The sequence below is a fragment of the Dipodomys ordii genome, unplaced genomic scaffold (genome assembly GCF_000151885.1).
Source record: "Dipodomys ordii isolate 6190 unplaced genomic scaffold, Dord_2.0 Scaffold31, whole genome shotgun sequence".
Classification (NCBI taxonomy): Eukaryota; Metazoa; Chordata; class Mammalia; order Rodentia; family Heteromyidae; genus Dipodomys; species Dipodomys ordii.
Window position 1 is genome coordinate 10,820,001 of NW_012267247.1, and position 16,199 is coordinate 10,836,199.

The 16,199-nt window shown below is 37.3% G+C and overlaps 1 protein-coding gene across 3 annotated transcripts in view; it reads right to left on the reverse strand.

The window, feature by feature from the left end:
- Nucleotides 1-296: 296 nt before the first annotated feature.
- The window catches only part of Ulk2 (unc-51 like autophagy activating kinase 2), a 90,071-nt gene continuing 74,168 nt past the window's right edge, over nt 297-16,199 (reverse strand). For 2 of the 3 annotated variants that reach the window (XM_013016516.1, XM_013016517.1), the window contains 9 exons: nt 15,781-15,968; nt 15,368-15,471; nt 14,116-14,265; nt 10,949-11,157; nt 6,895-7,073; nt 6,056-6,174; nt 5,373-5,530; nt 3,960-4,095; nt 297-2,504 (listed from right to left, as the gene is read on the reverse strand). In XM_013016516.1, the coding sequence (XP_012871970.1) occupies nt 2,446-2,504; nt 3,960-4,095; nt 5,373-5,530; nt 6,056-6,174; nt 6,895-7,073; nt 10,949-11,157; nt 14,116-14,265; nt 15,368-15,471; nt 15,781-15,968 (1,302 nt within the window). In that variant the 3' untranslated portion in view covers nt 297-2,445. The remainder of the gene's footprint in view (nt 2,505-3,959; nt 4,096-5,372; nt 5,531-6,055; nt 6,175-6,894; nt 7,074-10,948; nt 11,158-14,115; nt 14,266-15,367; nt 15,472-15,780; nt 15,969-16,199) is intronic. The other variant, XM_013016518.1, reaches the window with a different exon arrangement.

The window sequence follows — 16,199 nt, forward strand, 5'->3', positions numbered from 1 at the left end:
TTCCAGGTTAGCCAGGCACCAGTGGCTCATACCTGTAATCCTAGCTATTTAGGAAGCTGAAGCCTGAGGACTGAAGTTCAAGGCCAGGTGGGGCAGAAAAGGCTGTGAGACTTTTATCTACAATTAACCACCAGAAAACCATATGTGGCACTGTGCCTCAAAGTGACAGAGTGCTAACCTTGAGCAAAAAGAGCTCAGGGGCAGCACGTAGGCCCTGAGTTCAAGACCCACAACAAAAATAAACAAATATTCCAGGTATTGACTCATGAAATGAAATAAATACTTGAATAAAGAAATACTCACAGAAACATAAAGCACTTGTTTATTATTGCTGTAATCAAGGCAAAAATCTCTTAAAACCATTAGCCTTGATAATGGAAGTATAATCAGAACCCATGAATTTACAGTTTGTTCTCTGCTGCTGAGACTTCATTGTTGCACACGAACCACCTACCACAACACCTTTGTTACACAAGAGGAAGAAGAATGAATCTGGGATTACAAAAGTGGCTTTACCACTTGCCTAGTTCCTGACTTCAGATCAGTCATATTCTCTTTGAACTCATCTCGCTTAAAAAAAAAAAAAAAAAGAGTGGGAGAGGAGAGGGCAGAATAAACCTACCTGCTTAGAGGAACAACTGAGATAACAAGAATGAAACCACACTGTAAACTCTAAAATATTACACAAAATACAATATTGTTAATGCAAAGAGGGGGAGAAATCATTACCCAACAGTCTAAGTTTGTGAGAGCCTGTTTGACAGTCACTGAGAGCCTTAAATTCTGGATCAGGGCAAAAGGTATTGACCAAGTCTTCAGTCTCACTCACTAAAAAAGTATCTGGCATGACAAGCCATTTAATATGGACCCAACTATAACCTAGAAACACTGTCAGTTTTATTTTACCTTAATATACATTTATACAGGCAATAATAAAAAGGCTATTATACAACGATTCAGTGAGTTTTACCTAGTTTCAAGAATAATGCATGCAGTTACAAATGAGAGGTAGAAACACTGTATTAAAGACCTAAAAATACAAACATCATATAAATAAATGTTCAAATTAACTGCTGAAATTTCATACAGATAAATAAGGTAAAAATTACATTACTTTGTCCAAGTAAAGAAAACCATGTTGTTTGTCAGCACACTAAAATCAGAGTAATGCTGAAGAGCTTCTGTGCCACTGTCAAGAATATAGATTATTTTATATGAAAGGATTAAAATAAGACTAAAACTGGTGAATGGTTTATTCAAGTATTCAAGCAGGTAAGTAAAAGAAATCAAATAATATACAAGTAGGAACCATTCTTGGAGGGATGTTAACTGCCTGCATTCTCCATGACTAGCTATTTGGTGAGCTGTCAGGATTAACATTAAAAATACATATTAGACTGGAGAAAGCTGCCTGTTTTCCTAAGAGGAAACAAACCTCATTTCTTACTAACTTCATGTAGAAGTTCCACATCACTATCCATCTTTTTATCACCACTTTGGCCCTATTAAAATTCTCAAGAGTATCTCTTGATTCATGATAGGTTTTTTTTAATACTGCCCAAATAAATCTAGCCTTTAATAAACCTAAGGTCACAGGCATCAATGCACATTCTGCATGCACAACAAAAAATGCAAACAGAAAGCAACTCAAATATTACTGAGGAGATCTGTAAGTGTAGATAAACAGGTTAAAAAAACACAAAGGTTTACATGAACACAAGTCATGACCATTTAAAAGTTCAATAGAGATTACATGTGAATTCTGGAAAAAGTTTATGTATATAATCAAGTAAAATATTTTAAACAAGTCCATTGTGCCTCTGTTAGTTTAAATTGCAAAATCGAATACACAGTTGTTTTAATAAATTAGTGCAATATGAAAGATTTTGTAAGATTAACAGGTCCATATTAGATCAAATTGAAGATTTCAAAATTTCTTCCAAGAATCACCTTCTGCTGCTTCTTAAAACTACTTCTTCATGAGCTGTTTAAGATGCATGTTCAGATTCATACAAACTTATTCCAAATATCAAACCACCTGAATGAGGTGTTGACTCTAGCTTGTTTATACACCTTAGCAAACACACAGAATTTCATACATTGCTCTGTGAATTGAGTGAAGTGCCATTCAGTCTGTTTTATGTTTAATTATCCATAAGAATAACTGTACTGATAATTCTAGTTCTAAGGTATATTTATTTACCAATTTCAACTGGGAGCCAAGTGGAATATTCTTGCTTCTATAAAGGAAAAAGGGAAAGGGGAGTGACTTCTCTGATAAGGCAGATTTTCTACAAACATGTAGTTTTTCGATTGTTTTTCCTTTTTAAATCACTGCTTGTTCTTTGGTAGTCACCAGTTAGGAAACTACAGTTTCCTTGGAATGGGAAGCTGTAATTCCAGTCACCTCACATTCCCATAGTGGTCTATAAACAAGCCTCCTGCTCACACAGTTGCAGTGCTACAGCACAGTGCCGACAGTCTTCTTTCAATACTCGATTTATCTAGAAAAAAAATTAAAAGTTAAATTCATAAGCAAAACTATTTCTATTTTTTTATTATTTATCCATTTTTGGAAATATTAAGGTTTGAACTCTGGACTTCTTTGCTTGCTAAGGAGGAGGCACTCTACCATATGAGTCACATTTCTAGCCCCCAAAGTATTTGTAGTTTCAAAACCAAGGACAGAAGAACTAATGGGAAAAAAACCTTAATCAGCATCATCATTTCTATCTTCCCCCAGAGTTAACAGAAATGAATATATTTTCTTCTATGTAGTAATAGTTTAGAAACAATTTTGAGTTTAGTGCTGCAAAATGCTGCAGTTCAGATAAACACATTACATAGAAAACATTTAGATACTAACAATTAGCTTGCTTCTAAGTACAAATAAATTTAGGACTACCATCCCCTTGTCATTATTCAAAGTGTCATATGAACATATGCACTCCAAGGTGTCTACCACAACACCTAAAAAACTAGATTAGTGGGTTTATAATGGTAAGTAGCAATATTATCCTGGTATTTACTACTTTGTTATCTTCTACTAAATCTAAAGAATATAGTATCATTATAGGATTCTTCAGTCACTTAAAACAGCTTCATTTAGTAGCAAGATAATGTCCTCCTACATACTTAGCTACCCAAATAATGCACTACATAAATTTAAAGATTAATAACAAAAGTTATCTGTGCTTTTACATGCATTACCCCATATCCTCAGAATTCTGTGAAGTGGGCATTATTATTCCCATCTTATAGGAAAAGGTACTGAGTTAAGTGATATTCATGCTCAAGTTTAGAAATCCAACATTCAACTCATGCGGTATGATTTTAAACTCTCAGGTCTTTCCACTACACATTTATAGAGGACAATTAATCAGTAATACATTGGTCCTTCCTTACCCCCGAAGGATATGTCCCAATACTCTCAGTTGAAAGCACAGATAGTATCAAACTCTACCTACAAACACTGTAATATCAGAACACTAACTAGATCAGATAAATAAGACTGATACTAAGTAGCTCATGGATGGTTAAAATATACAGCATGAACATATTGGACAGAGGGTGGCAGAGAAAGATCACTCAAGATTTCATCATGCTACTCAGAAAAGTACAAAATTTAAAACTGATGGGTTGCTTATTTCTGGAGTTTTCCACTTAACAGTTTGACCTTTTTTTTTTTTTTTTTTGCCAATTCTAGGGCTTGAACTCAGGGCCTGGGCACTAGCCTTGAGCTGCTTTTGCTCAAGGCTAGCTCTCTACCACTTGAACCACAGTGCAACTTCTGTCTTTTTCTGTGTATGCCGTACTGAGGAATTGAACCCAGGGCTTACTGCAAGCACTCTACCACTAAGCCACCTTCCCAGCCTGACCTTGTTTGACATTGAATAACTAAAACTATGGAAAGTGTTTTAATTGTGGAAAAGGACAGATTATTGTGTAAATCAGCTTACATTTATGTACATTTTCAATATCTGCAGGGTCCTGCAGAATCTTAGTTAGGCCTTCCAAAAGAAGAGCTGCTTTATGGTAGCGATAAACAATATCTTCAGTCTGCTGAAACATTTCATCCAGGGCTGCAGACTGAACCTGGAACCAGAAAACAAAAAAAAGAAGATTCTTAATCTCTTCAAGAAAATGCATATGTATTTTTGCAAAGCAATTATAAATAGTGGCTACCTAAAGTGATAATCTTTGAATAAATTAATAGTCTAGTAAACTAGAAGAAAGAATCTACTGAAGTTCTGGGGCTATTATTATAAAAAAGGCAAGATTTATATGATTCCTTATGAAAGGACATTTTTCTTTTTAATTTTTTTTTGGTCGGTCGTGGGGCTTGAACTCTAGGCTTGGGTGCTCTCCCTGTGCTCTTCAGCTCAAGGCGAGCGCTCTACCGCTTGAGCCACAGTGCCACTTCCGGTTTTCTAGTGGTTTATTGGAGATAACATGGACTTTCCTGCCCAGGCTGGCTTTGAACCATGATCTTCAGATCTCAGCCTCCTGAGTAACTAGGATTACAGGTGTGAGCCACTGGCGCCCAGTGGACATTTTTCCTAGCACAAAATTCTTCTGAACCTTTAATTCAGCATGGAGTAATACATTCTAAATTATTGTTTGTTGCAACATAATCTATATTATTCAGTTTATATTCCAAAGTCATTTTTATATGACTACTATTTTAATGGATTTCAAAATAATACCAACAGTACAAATAGACAAATGGAAGAGATCTATTATATTAATATAGTTAAAACAAGATTAGTCAATAAATATATTTCCCAACTTCATCACTTCATTAGTAGTTCCTATATCTGTATATACTTCAGAGCAATAGGAAGAAAACCCAAATAACTTCTGATACTACAGAAAAAAATTGGAGAGTAGTTTTCATTTGGTGCCTAAATGTCAATAAAGGCAAAAAATGGCACCTGAGCACATGAACTATTGTGGATTGGTTAAGAATATATTTTTCTAACAGGTTTATCAAGTCGAATATTTTTTCAATAGTAGAAAATGGAGAAATAGATCCAGCTACCATTTTTAGATGCAGTCTATAAGAAATGAGATTATGGCTAATGCCAGTATACTTTGACAGGAGATTTAATAGTAGTTTATCAATATAGTAACTAAATTTATAAATTCCAATGAGTTCATTAAATAAATTACATTAAGAATCACTTCAATTATTAGTTCTACTGTCCCTTTAGTGGGAGTTAACGACAATACTTAAGGCTGGCGTGTAGGACGTAAGACTCTTTTTCTCAAGGACAGATAATGTCAAGTAGGATGTTAAGTAGGGGTTCAGTTCCAAAGACACTCTTATCAGCACTGTAGTGCTAAACAATATTGAACAAAAAAAGAGTTACCATTTCCACAGCACAATTATAGATGAGTTTCTCTGCAGTTACACTGTTGATTTCATCAATAAATCTCTGTTTATCAGAGAAGAAGCGATTTAGCTTTTCTGTAAGTTTCTTGCACATGGTGATACAGAATTTGTATCGCTCATTCAGACTTTTGACAACTGAAAAAGAATGCAGATGGGAACTAGTTTTAATTTCCCTGCAGAAATAACAAGAATGGGGAAGGTGGCTCAGTGGTAAAGTGCTTGCCTTACATGCTTGAGGCCCTGGGTTCGATTCCTCAGTACCACATAAGCAGAAAAAAAAAGTCGGAAGTGGTGCTGTGGCTCAAGTGGTAGAGTGCTAGCCTTGAGCTGAAGAGCTGAGGGACAGCACCCAGGCTCAGAGTTCAGGCCCCACGACCGGACCCCCTCCTCCCCAAAAAAAGAAATAACAAGAATGGACACACATTTTCACTTGATAGAAGAATGATAGTTCATGATCACTTCAAGGAAGGACATGAAATAGGGTTCCAGGAATTTTTAGTATAAAAACAGAATAAAGTCCGTATGACTTCTTTTTGAGTTGTTGATGAAACCTCAAACTCTAGCAACTTTTCTTCTTGTTAAGAATACTGGGTATTTTGGTGAGATGGAAAGGGACACCTCCAGAGACCTTGGAGCTACATACTGCCACCTTCTCCATACCTTGTTTTACAGCTGTGGATGGGCTCAGTTTCCCAGACTTGATCTGGGCTTTGGCAAGATGCAGGGAAGCTGCAAGTAGCTGTGCTGCTTTCATGTATAACACCAACTGCTCTACTCGCCTGCATAGAAGACAGAAAGAGAATATTACTTGTTAGCCAACCATTCAAATATCCTTTCTAAAGGGATATCTTTCTTATTTATTTAGTTACTTAATTTTCAGATGGATCTTGTATTTCTTTTCCTCCCAAGCGCTTGAAATCAGGACCTGGGTACTATCCCTTAGCATTTCCACTCAAGGTTAGTTAGTATTCTATCACTTGAGCCACAACACTACTTCTGGCTTTTTCTGAATGGTTTATTGGAGATACAGAATCTCATGGTTTTTCTTTCTCAGGCTGGCTTTGAACCATGATCCTCAGCTCTAACTGTCTTGAGTAGTTAGCATTAGAGGAGTGAGCCACCAGCCGCAGGCTCCTTAATTCTTTTTCTCTTCTTTTATTGAAACCATGTCTCCCTACAAAGTCTAGGCTGAACTCAAACTTAGTTCTTCCTTAATTTCTTCCAGCTTGGTATGGAGAAACAATGAAATATGAATTAAAAAAACATTCATTTCCATACCATATCTTTATCATAGAGTATCTTCAATGTTATAATTCACAGGAAAAAGGTAATGCTAAGATTATATAACTCTTGGCTCACACAGCAACCTTAAGAGATTCCTTTGCAGATTTTACTAATGAGATACAACTTACAGCGATGAGACTAGACTGATTATGTCTTAGACACAGATTATAAGAAGCATAAAAAGTCTGGAAATGTGTGGCAGTAGAAGTACCTACCCCCAGTCTTTGCTTAGCTGACTGATCTGGTCTACAACCACACTTTCCTGAATCTGGTACAAGGACACAGCAGATGTGGATAGCTCAGGGTTCCCTCCTCGCATGGCTGTCAGGTCTAGCACACACTCAGTGAACATCAGCATCACGTTCAGATGGCGTAAGGTGTCTGTGTGTTCTCGCTGTAGAAAAAATAATATATCTTAGAACATTTGAGATTTAGGATTTCTGTGCACATTTTCTATATAGTGTTATCCCACATTTAAGAATGAGCAGAGACAATTCACCTTAAGTTTCAGAGAGCTGTTGAAAAAACACAAATGAAATCAAACAGGAGTGTATGTGTTTCTGTGTATATATAAGAGTACCTACACAAGCAACCCCAAAGAAAGTTCTGTTCTTTTTGTTTTTGTTTTTGGTCAGTCGTGAGGCCTGAACTTTGGGCCTGGGCACTGTCCCTCAGCTCTCTAGCTCAAGGCTAGCACTCTACCACTTGAGCCACAGTGTCACTTCTGGCTTTTTCTGCTTATGTGATGCTGAGGAATTGAACCTAGGGCTTCATACATCCAAGGCCAACTGAGCTACCTTCCTAGCCCCAAAGTTCTGTGTTTTTACCAGAAAAAAACAAAAAATCAATATGGAAAGATTAACTCAATATACCCGAGACAAAAACATGACAAACAGACATGGAGACCATAAGGACTTTTTTTTTTTTTTTGCAGTTATGGGGCTTGAACTCTAGGCCTGAGCACTGTCCCAGAGCTCTTCAGTTCAAGACAAGTGTTCTACCACTTAAGCCACAGCACCACTTCCGGTTTTCTGGTGATTAATTGGAGATAAGAGTCTCACAGACTTTCCTGCCGGGGCTGAGTAGCTAGGATTACAGCAAGAGCCACCAATGCCAGGCTCACAAGGACATTCTTTACAATAAAACATACATTTTTCTCTTTTGAGATGGAGGGTCTCACAGTGGCACCAAGAATGGCCTCAAACCTGTGATCCTCCAGTTATACTGCCTCCCCAAGTGATGGAGATTGTAGGTATGTGCTACCACTTCTGAATCTTAAATCACACTTAATAGTTCAGTAAAGTCTACAAACTTGTAATCATTTCCAAGTTTCTTTAGTTTCTGATGGCTTCTAGTTCACAGTGATTGCTAAGAACAAAGTTCTCATTTCCTGTAACTAACTTAGTTACTAACGTAAGCATAGGAATCAAAACAGCATTTTTGAGGATGTCATTTTAAAATGTATATTCTAAAATTAATTCTCTTTTTGAGATTTGTCTTTTATTATAGGAAATTTTGAAATCCAAACTAAGACAAAAAGAGTTTCTCTTCTTTAATGGTTAAAAGAGGAAAATTGGCTGGGTGTTGGTGGCTTATGCCTGTAGTCCTAGCTACCCAGGAGGCTGAGGTCTGAGGATCACAGTTTGAAGCCAGTCTGGGCAGTAAAGCCCATGAGACTCTTATCTTCAATAAACCATCAGAAAAATGGAAATGGAGCTGTGGCTCAAAGTTATAGAGCACTAGCCTGAGCAAAAAAGGTCAGGGACAATGTCCATGCCCTGAGTAAAAGTCCCACAACTGACAAAAACAGAGTGGAATCATTTTTCTAGAGGTGAGAGAATAAACCACTTAAGTTTTGAAAGTCTCTCTGCTCTGTTTTAGAATATTGGACCATATGCTCCAATACAATGGAACACGTGCCTGAATATGATTTATTTCATTTTCAGGGACTAAGAACTCAGGATTACTGTTTCCAATTTTAGACTGAAGTAGATATATTTGAAAAATTACTGAAATTTCTGCAAAATCACTACTAAAATTTACATGTAATATAACTTTTATAACTATATAAAATATTTAATTTTTATTCATACAAAGTAGAATTTGTTTTTCATCTGGCCAAAGAATGATCAATCTCAGGCATCTGGAGGACTGAGGACACATTACCATACTGAGTGTTTTGAGTTAGGAGTGAGAGCTGAGTGAGCAATGTGATCCTAAAATGAACTACTGAGTTGAGCAAACTTCAGATAATATGCTTCTGTAGCCTATAGAACTGGATCCATAGAAGGGAGGTTCTTATCTACAAATGTCAGCATCCAGTCTGATTGCAATTATATTCTGTATCAATCACTAATCTGGCTTGATTTATTACTAGTTTTTATGAGACAGGGTCTCATAGCATTGTATTTTAAACTTATGTTTAAAATTACAGCATAGTATCTTAAACCTAATGTGTTATTTTATCTTGTAGAAAAAGCTTCAGGGTAAAACCTTTTTGAAACAAAATTATGCTTTAAAAATCCCACAATTATGATATATGTAATGGCTCATGTGTTGGTAATCCCAACTATTCAGGAGGCAGAGATCAGGAAGATTATAGTTCAAGGCCAGTCTATGCAAAAAATTAGCCAGCTCTCATCTCAAAAACAAAATGGGTATGGTAATTCTTTCCTGTAATCGGCTACTCAAGAGGCAGAAGTATGAGTATCTCAGTCCAATCTGTGCAAAAAGTTAACAACATTCTATCTAAAAAACAAAATAAAGGCTAAGTGTGGAGATGTAACAAGTGCTAGAATGGTTGCTGAGTAAATGTGAGGGCTTATAATCAATCCTAAAGAAAAAAAAACCAACCCTACAATTAGCTGGGTGTGGTAACACATATCTGTAATTCTAGTATTTGGAAAGTGGAGACAGGAGGATCATGAGTTTGAGGCTAGCCAGAGTTACAGAGTGAGAACTTACTAAAAAAAAAACAAAAACAATAACAACAGAGTTCAGGCATAAGGGCTGTGCCTGTCATCTCAGCTAATGGGAAGCAGAGATAGAAGGATTGTGGTTCAGGGCCAGTCTGGGGAAACATGTTAATGAAACCCACTCTCCAACAATAAGCCAAATTATATCTGAAATAGAACTAAACTAAAAGATCTGGAAAGGCTAGGCATGGTGGTTCACACCTGTCAATCTAGCTACTTGGGAGGGAGAGATGGGGAGAATCATGGTTTGAGGTCGCCTGGGCAAAGTTAGCAAGATCTCATTTTAACCAATAATCTGGGTGTAGTGATATGTACTTTTCATTCCAGCTATGCAAGAGGTATAAATAGTAAATTCACAGTCCAGCCCAGACTAGGCAAAAACATAAGACCTTATTTGAAAAGTAATTTCTAAAATAAAAGGGCTACAGGTATGGTTCAAGTGGTAGAATGCCTGCCTCGCAAGCACAAGATTCTGAGGTGAAACCCCAGAACTGCCCGCACAACTGCCCTTCCCAACTCTACACAGCAGGGTATGAGTGATGCACACCTTCCCAATATTGGGAAAATGAAGCAAGAGGATCATGAGTTTGAGACTAATCTGAGATATATAGTAGACATTCTAAAGCAACTAAATAAGCCTACAAATAGTAAACTTTGAATAAAAAAATTAAGAACACATAATCTACATGTGTCATTTCCTTTGAAACAAGGGTTGCTATGGACAGAGCATCATAGTCAACATTATTGTGCAAATATGCCAGCAATGTTTTGGCTTAAAATTTTATTTGGTAGTACTAAGGATTGAGCTCAGATCCTTTTACTTGCCAGGCAGGCATTTTCCGATTGAGCCATACTTCCCTCCCCTTTTGCCTTAGTTTTTTTCAAGGTTGAAATCTTGCTTTCTGCTAGGGCTGGCCTAGGCTGTGATCCTCCTATTTTGCTTCTCCATGTCACTCAGGATGCACAGCACTTGTGCCTAGCCATTGTGCTTCCATAGCTGGGATAACAGACATGTGCTACTGTGTCAAGCAAATGGTTGAGATGAAGTCTTGCCAATTTTTATGACCAAACTGGCCTCAAACTAAAATCATCCATCTCTGCCTCCTGAAGTAGCCAGGATTTACAGGTATGAGCTACTGCACCCAGGTTCCAGGAATGTTTTTCAAACAGAAAATTAAAAGTGAAAAGAACATAACCTCAGAATTATTTGATGTATTTTGCTCTTTGACATTGCTAGAACATTCCCATCATATCATTACATTACATTAACATTCCATTGTAGTTTCTTTGCTACCTCCATCAGTGTTTCCTCTGGTAGTTCAGGAGCTTCAAAGGTGATGAGCCCCTCCAGGCTGGGTGGTGAAGCACCATAAGGCACATATCTTAGGCTGGGAGCTGCCTCTGCTCCTGGTGGAGAAGAGCCCAAGCCTGGCCCAGGTGGGGAGCCCATACACACTCGGCCACTCGCAGAACACAGGGAGCCTCCTGAGCTGCTGGATCCAACTACAAGGAACACAGGACACACAGTATATTATTTGGAGTTTGTTCAGAAGGGCATTCACACCCACTCCTTGTATTTATTGAATAGGACTTCCTGAAGTAATAAAAGTTCAAAGAAAAATCCTCAAGCTTTTTTTTTTCCTGGTTCTGAGGCATGAACTTAGGGCCTGGGCACTGTCCTTGAGCCTTTTTGCCTAAGGTTAGTGCTCTACCAGTTGAGCCACAGCTCCACTTCCGGCTTTTTTTCTCAGTTTAGTGGAGATAAGTCTCATGGGCTTTCCTGCCTGGGCTGGCTTTGAACCATGATCCTTAGATCTCAGCCTCTTAAGTAGCTAGGATGACAGGTGTGAGCTCTTGGTGCCCAGTTGAAGTTTCTATTTTTGCAAGTTTGTTTTTATTTTGCCCATACATATATTTTATAGACATCATAATAGCTAATTTTATATCCTATTTTAAACAAATTTCTATCATAGATATTTCAAATTTCTATCATAGACATTTCTCCTTGTTCTATAGGCTTCACAATTATAATTTTTTTTTGCCGGTTGTAGGGCTTGAACTCTGGGCTTGGGCGCTGTCCCTCAGCTCTCCAGCTCAAAGCTAGTGCTCTACCACTTGAGCCACAGCACCACTTCCAGTTTTCTGAGTGGTTTATTGGAGATAAGAGTCTCATGGACTTTCCTACCAGGGCTGGCTTTGTACTGTGATCCTCAGATCTCAGCCTCCTGAATAGCTAGTATTATACGTGTGAGCCATAGGCACCTGGCCATAATTATAAAATTTTATATACAGTGATTCACTGACTTTAATATTATTTAGAATCATTCATTACTTTTGAATTTTTGTATTACCAATATCACTGCAATAAAATATAATGTTTCTTTGTGAATGATTTCTATGTGATAAGTACTCCAAAGTAGTGTTATAAACAGGAATGGAATTATCAGAGTTCAAATATGACAGACATTTTTAGCGCTCTGCCTAAGAATTACCATGTACTTAATTTTTTTTTTTACCAGTCCTGGGGCTTGAACTCAGGGCCTGGGCATTGTTCCTGAGCTGCTTTTGCTCAAGGCCAGCACTCTACCACTTGAGCCACACAGCCACTTCTGGCTTTTTCTGTGTTTGCAGTACTGAGGAATTGAACCCAGGGCTTTATGCATGCTAGGCAAGTACTATACCACTCAGCCACATTCCCAGCCCTGTATGTATTTTTAAAAGCATCATTAAGCATAGATAGAACTAAACATCAATAATAATGGCCCTTGTACTTCTAAAAAATGTTGGCACATTTAATAGTTGTAAATTGTTATATTTTTGAAATGGTTATTTATTATTATTATTGTGAAAATACCATACAGAGGGGTTACAATTACATGGGCAAGATGGTAAGTACATTTCTTATCAAGCATTGTTGCCTCCTCCTTTGTTTCCCCATAACATCCCTTCCCCTCTCCACCCCCTACCCCACCACGTTTTTTGAAATAATGTTTTGTACATCTCATTGTAGTAATGGGTCCACCTGTAACCCTATTTAATTAAATAGCTTGTTTTTTCCCTTCCCCTCCACAAATTATATCAACATCAAATACAGTGAAAGCAGGGCTTATACCCTTGGGGAGGTACATACAAAGCAACAAAGAAATCATCTTATAAATATGTTGGAAACAATCGCAAGAAAGAAAAAAAAACATTTCAACCTTTATCTTGGGGTTTATTTCACCTAACATCAACATATTTCACAGTTTCTGTTTGTCTCAGACATATACTAGTTATTGCAAATAAGGGAAACCATGGGACCTGTATTTCTTTGGGCCTGGCTTACTTCACTTAATATAATTTTTTCCAAGTCTTTCCATTTCCTAACAAGTGGGGAAATGTCATTCTTTTTGATGGAGGCATAGAATTCCACTGTGTATATATACCACATTTTCTTGATCCATCTACTGAGAGGCATCTGGGTTGGTTCCATGTCTTAGCTATGGTAAATAATGCTGCAATAAACATAGTTTTGCTGGAAGCTTTAGTATGGTCTTGTTTGTGATCATTTGGGTAAATGCCCAAAAGTGGGAGGTTATTTATTTTTTAATTAAGATTTAAACCTGGTGTTTATAATCCTAGCTACTCAGGAGGCTGAGATCTGAAGATTGTGGTTCAAAGCTAGTTTATAGGAAAGTCTATGAGACTCTTATTTTCAGTCTCTTCCTCCCCTCCCTCTCTTCCTCTCTCTTCCTCTCCCCCCCTCCCCTCTTACACAAAGTCAGAAGTGTAGCTCAAGTAGTAGAGTGTTATTCCTGAGCAAAACAGCTTAGGGAGAGCCCAGGCCCTGAGTTCAAGCCCCAGTACCAACACCAAAAGGTAACCGATTTTTTTGTTTGGGAGGGGGGGGGTCGGTCGTGGGGCTTGAACTCTCTGTCTGGGCGCTGTCCCTCAGCTCTTCAGCTCAAGGCCAGTGCTCTATCACTTGAGCCACAGTGCCACTTCCGGCTTTTTCTGCTTATGTGGTGCTGAGCAATCGAACCCAGGGACTCATGCATGTGAGGCAAGCACTCTACCACTGAGCCACCTTCCCAGGCCCAGGAAAACAGATTAAAAAAAAATTTAACTAAGGCTTTAGATGTACTTCCTATTATCTATTTCTCTACTTTGCTTACTAATCTATTGATATCCCAGTTAATATAATTTAAAATAAAAGGATTAAAGGACACAAGAAACAATACATATGATGATGACATCTACTGATTTTAAGTTCAGTCTGAACACTTTAATTTTTGAGAAAAAAATCTATTAGTCTGATTAACCAGTGTAGACATAAATTAAAACTTAAGTTTCTAAAAAGTAAAACAAAAAGAATATCTCATTAAAAAACTTATTGGATATACTAAAATAAACCTTCAACATATAAACTGAGAAGTTTAACAGTTACCATGAGTGTCAGAACTTAAGACAACTGTTCCTCACCTGAGGTGGTTCTTGCTCGCAGGACCATATGGGTACAAGTGGGGGCTGTGGCACTGTGTGGAGGAGAACCCACAGTGAAGAGGACAGCCCTGGAACTTGCTGCTGTTCCTGATGGCAGTGTCAGCATAACACCACAGGCTCCTGTAGGAGCTACAAGAAAGAGTTTGCCAATGGACAATGTTATTATTTGTGAGACTACAGTGATACTTTGACTTTTATATTAGTTTTTAAATCAGAAAATGCAATATAATATTAAATTAAATACAATATAATATTAAAGTATTTTAGAGCTGGATTTGGTGGTGAATACCTGAAACACACTTACAATCCTAACTACTCAGGAGCCTGAGATTTGAGAATTGTGATTCCAAGTCAACCCAGGCAGATACTCTTATCTCTAATTAATCAGCAAAAACCTGGAAGTGGAGATGTGGCTCAAGTGGTGGAGCACCAGCTATAAGTCAAAAGCTAAGAACAAAAGGCCCTGAATTCAAGTCCCAGTAGCAAAAAAAAGAATTACATTGAACTTTCCCCTAGAAACTATGCAACAAGCCAAGAATACAGTGAAATATTAACTAGTACAGCTTTTCTTTAGATTAGAAACCATTTCAATCAGTTATTTTGTTGTCCCAGATACTTCCTCCCTTGGGTGTTCAGAAGGAGAGTCAATTACAAAATGACAGTGAAAAAAATGACAGTGAAAGCATGAAGAATAAGAAGAAAGACAGTCAACTCCCAAATTTGAGTGTATATAATAATCACCAGGAGATTCCTAGAATCTATCCCCTAAAAATGTGATTAAACAAGACTGAATTAGGGTCTATTTCTGTGGGGTTTTTTTTTGTACAAAAACACACTTAGGCTAATCTAGATACAAGTGGTCTATAAATTTAATGATTTCTGGAACAATTATGAAAGGCTCAGGAACTATGGATCTTTATATCTAGTTGTTATATAAGAAATACTGTAGAGTACATGTGTGTTTAGGCTAATATTGGGCAGTGTGATTCTATTGATAAAAAACAATTTTGGTTAGAAATCCTTCCAATTCATGGGCTTCTAATCTTCAAGATATTGAACAAGCTTCTGATTTAACAAGTACTTAGAAGATGGGACAACAGAGATAACCTCCAGAACTGTAAGAAAATACATTAGTATTGTTTTAGCCATTAAGCTTTATTAAAATGTGGTAAGAAAGTATATATATATGCTAACAAATTACCTGTACCCAAAGAAACTACATTTTTCTTACCTATATCCATTGGTCGTTCTGTGTTTAAACTATCTGTGTTGCCCATGTGTCCACCTAAAGGTGCTTTTAGTTGCTGATCTGATAACTTTCCAGTACTGACAGACCTAAAAAGAGCAGTGATGTTAATAATGGCAAAGCACAGACAAGTTAATGAGAAGTCAAAGAACTAAAAAAACAGATGCCAGCAATTCTATAACCCAAATAAAAGAAACAGAAAAGCCACAAAGTTAGGAAGAACTCTGTATTTACACAATTTTAGGAAACATCAGGAGTTTTCAGACACTCTAAATCTAAAGCATAAACCAGCAACTTATATGGTCTGGTGGCCTTTATAATTTCTATTATAAAATGAAATATGGTCATTTTGCTGTTACAGTTTCCATTTTAAGGTTAGAGAGCAATTGATCTTTTACCTGCCAAACATTGCCTTGCTCTGCTGCTCAGATCGATGCCTCTCACTTCCTTGTACTAATAGGCAATGGGAACATTCACGTGGGTCATTCCCATCTTTGAATTGCCCTTCAGCAGGCCCATGACGAGTAACCAAGGCTAATAGGTTGGAAGACGCTTGTGTTTTAGGGATTTTGAAAGGAGCTGTGGTCTAAAGAAATATAAGCTAGTTAATATGATGCAAGAAGTTCAGAATTGGCAAGAGTTATGTTTACGGGTTAGGGGTATACATTTTAGAATTCGAAGTGGGTTTAAATACTGGCTCTTCTATGGACAGCTTTTCTGTCATTAGGCAGTTCATTTATACTTTCTAAGCCTCAGACAGCCTTTCTTAAGATTAATGGGATCAATTAAATAAAACATCAACAAAATAAAGTATTGA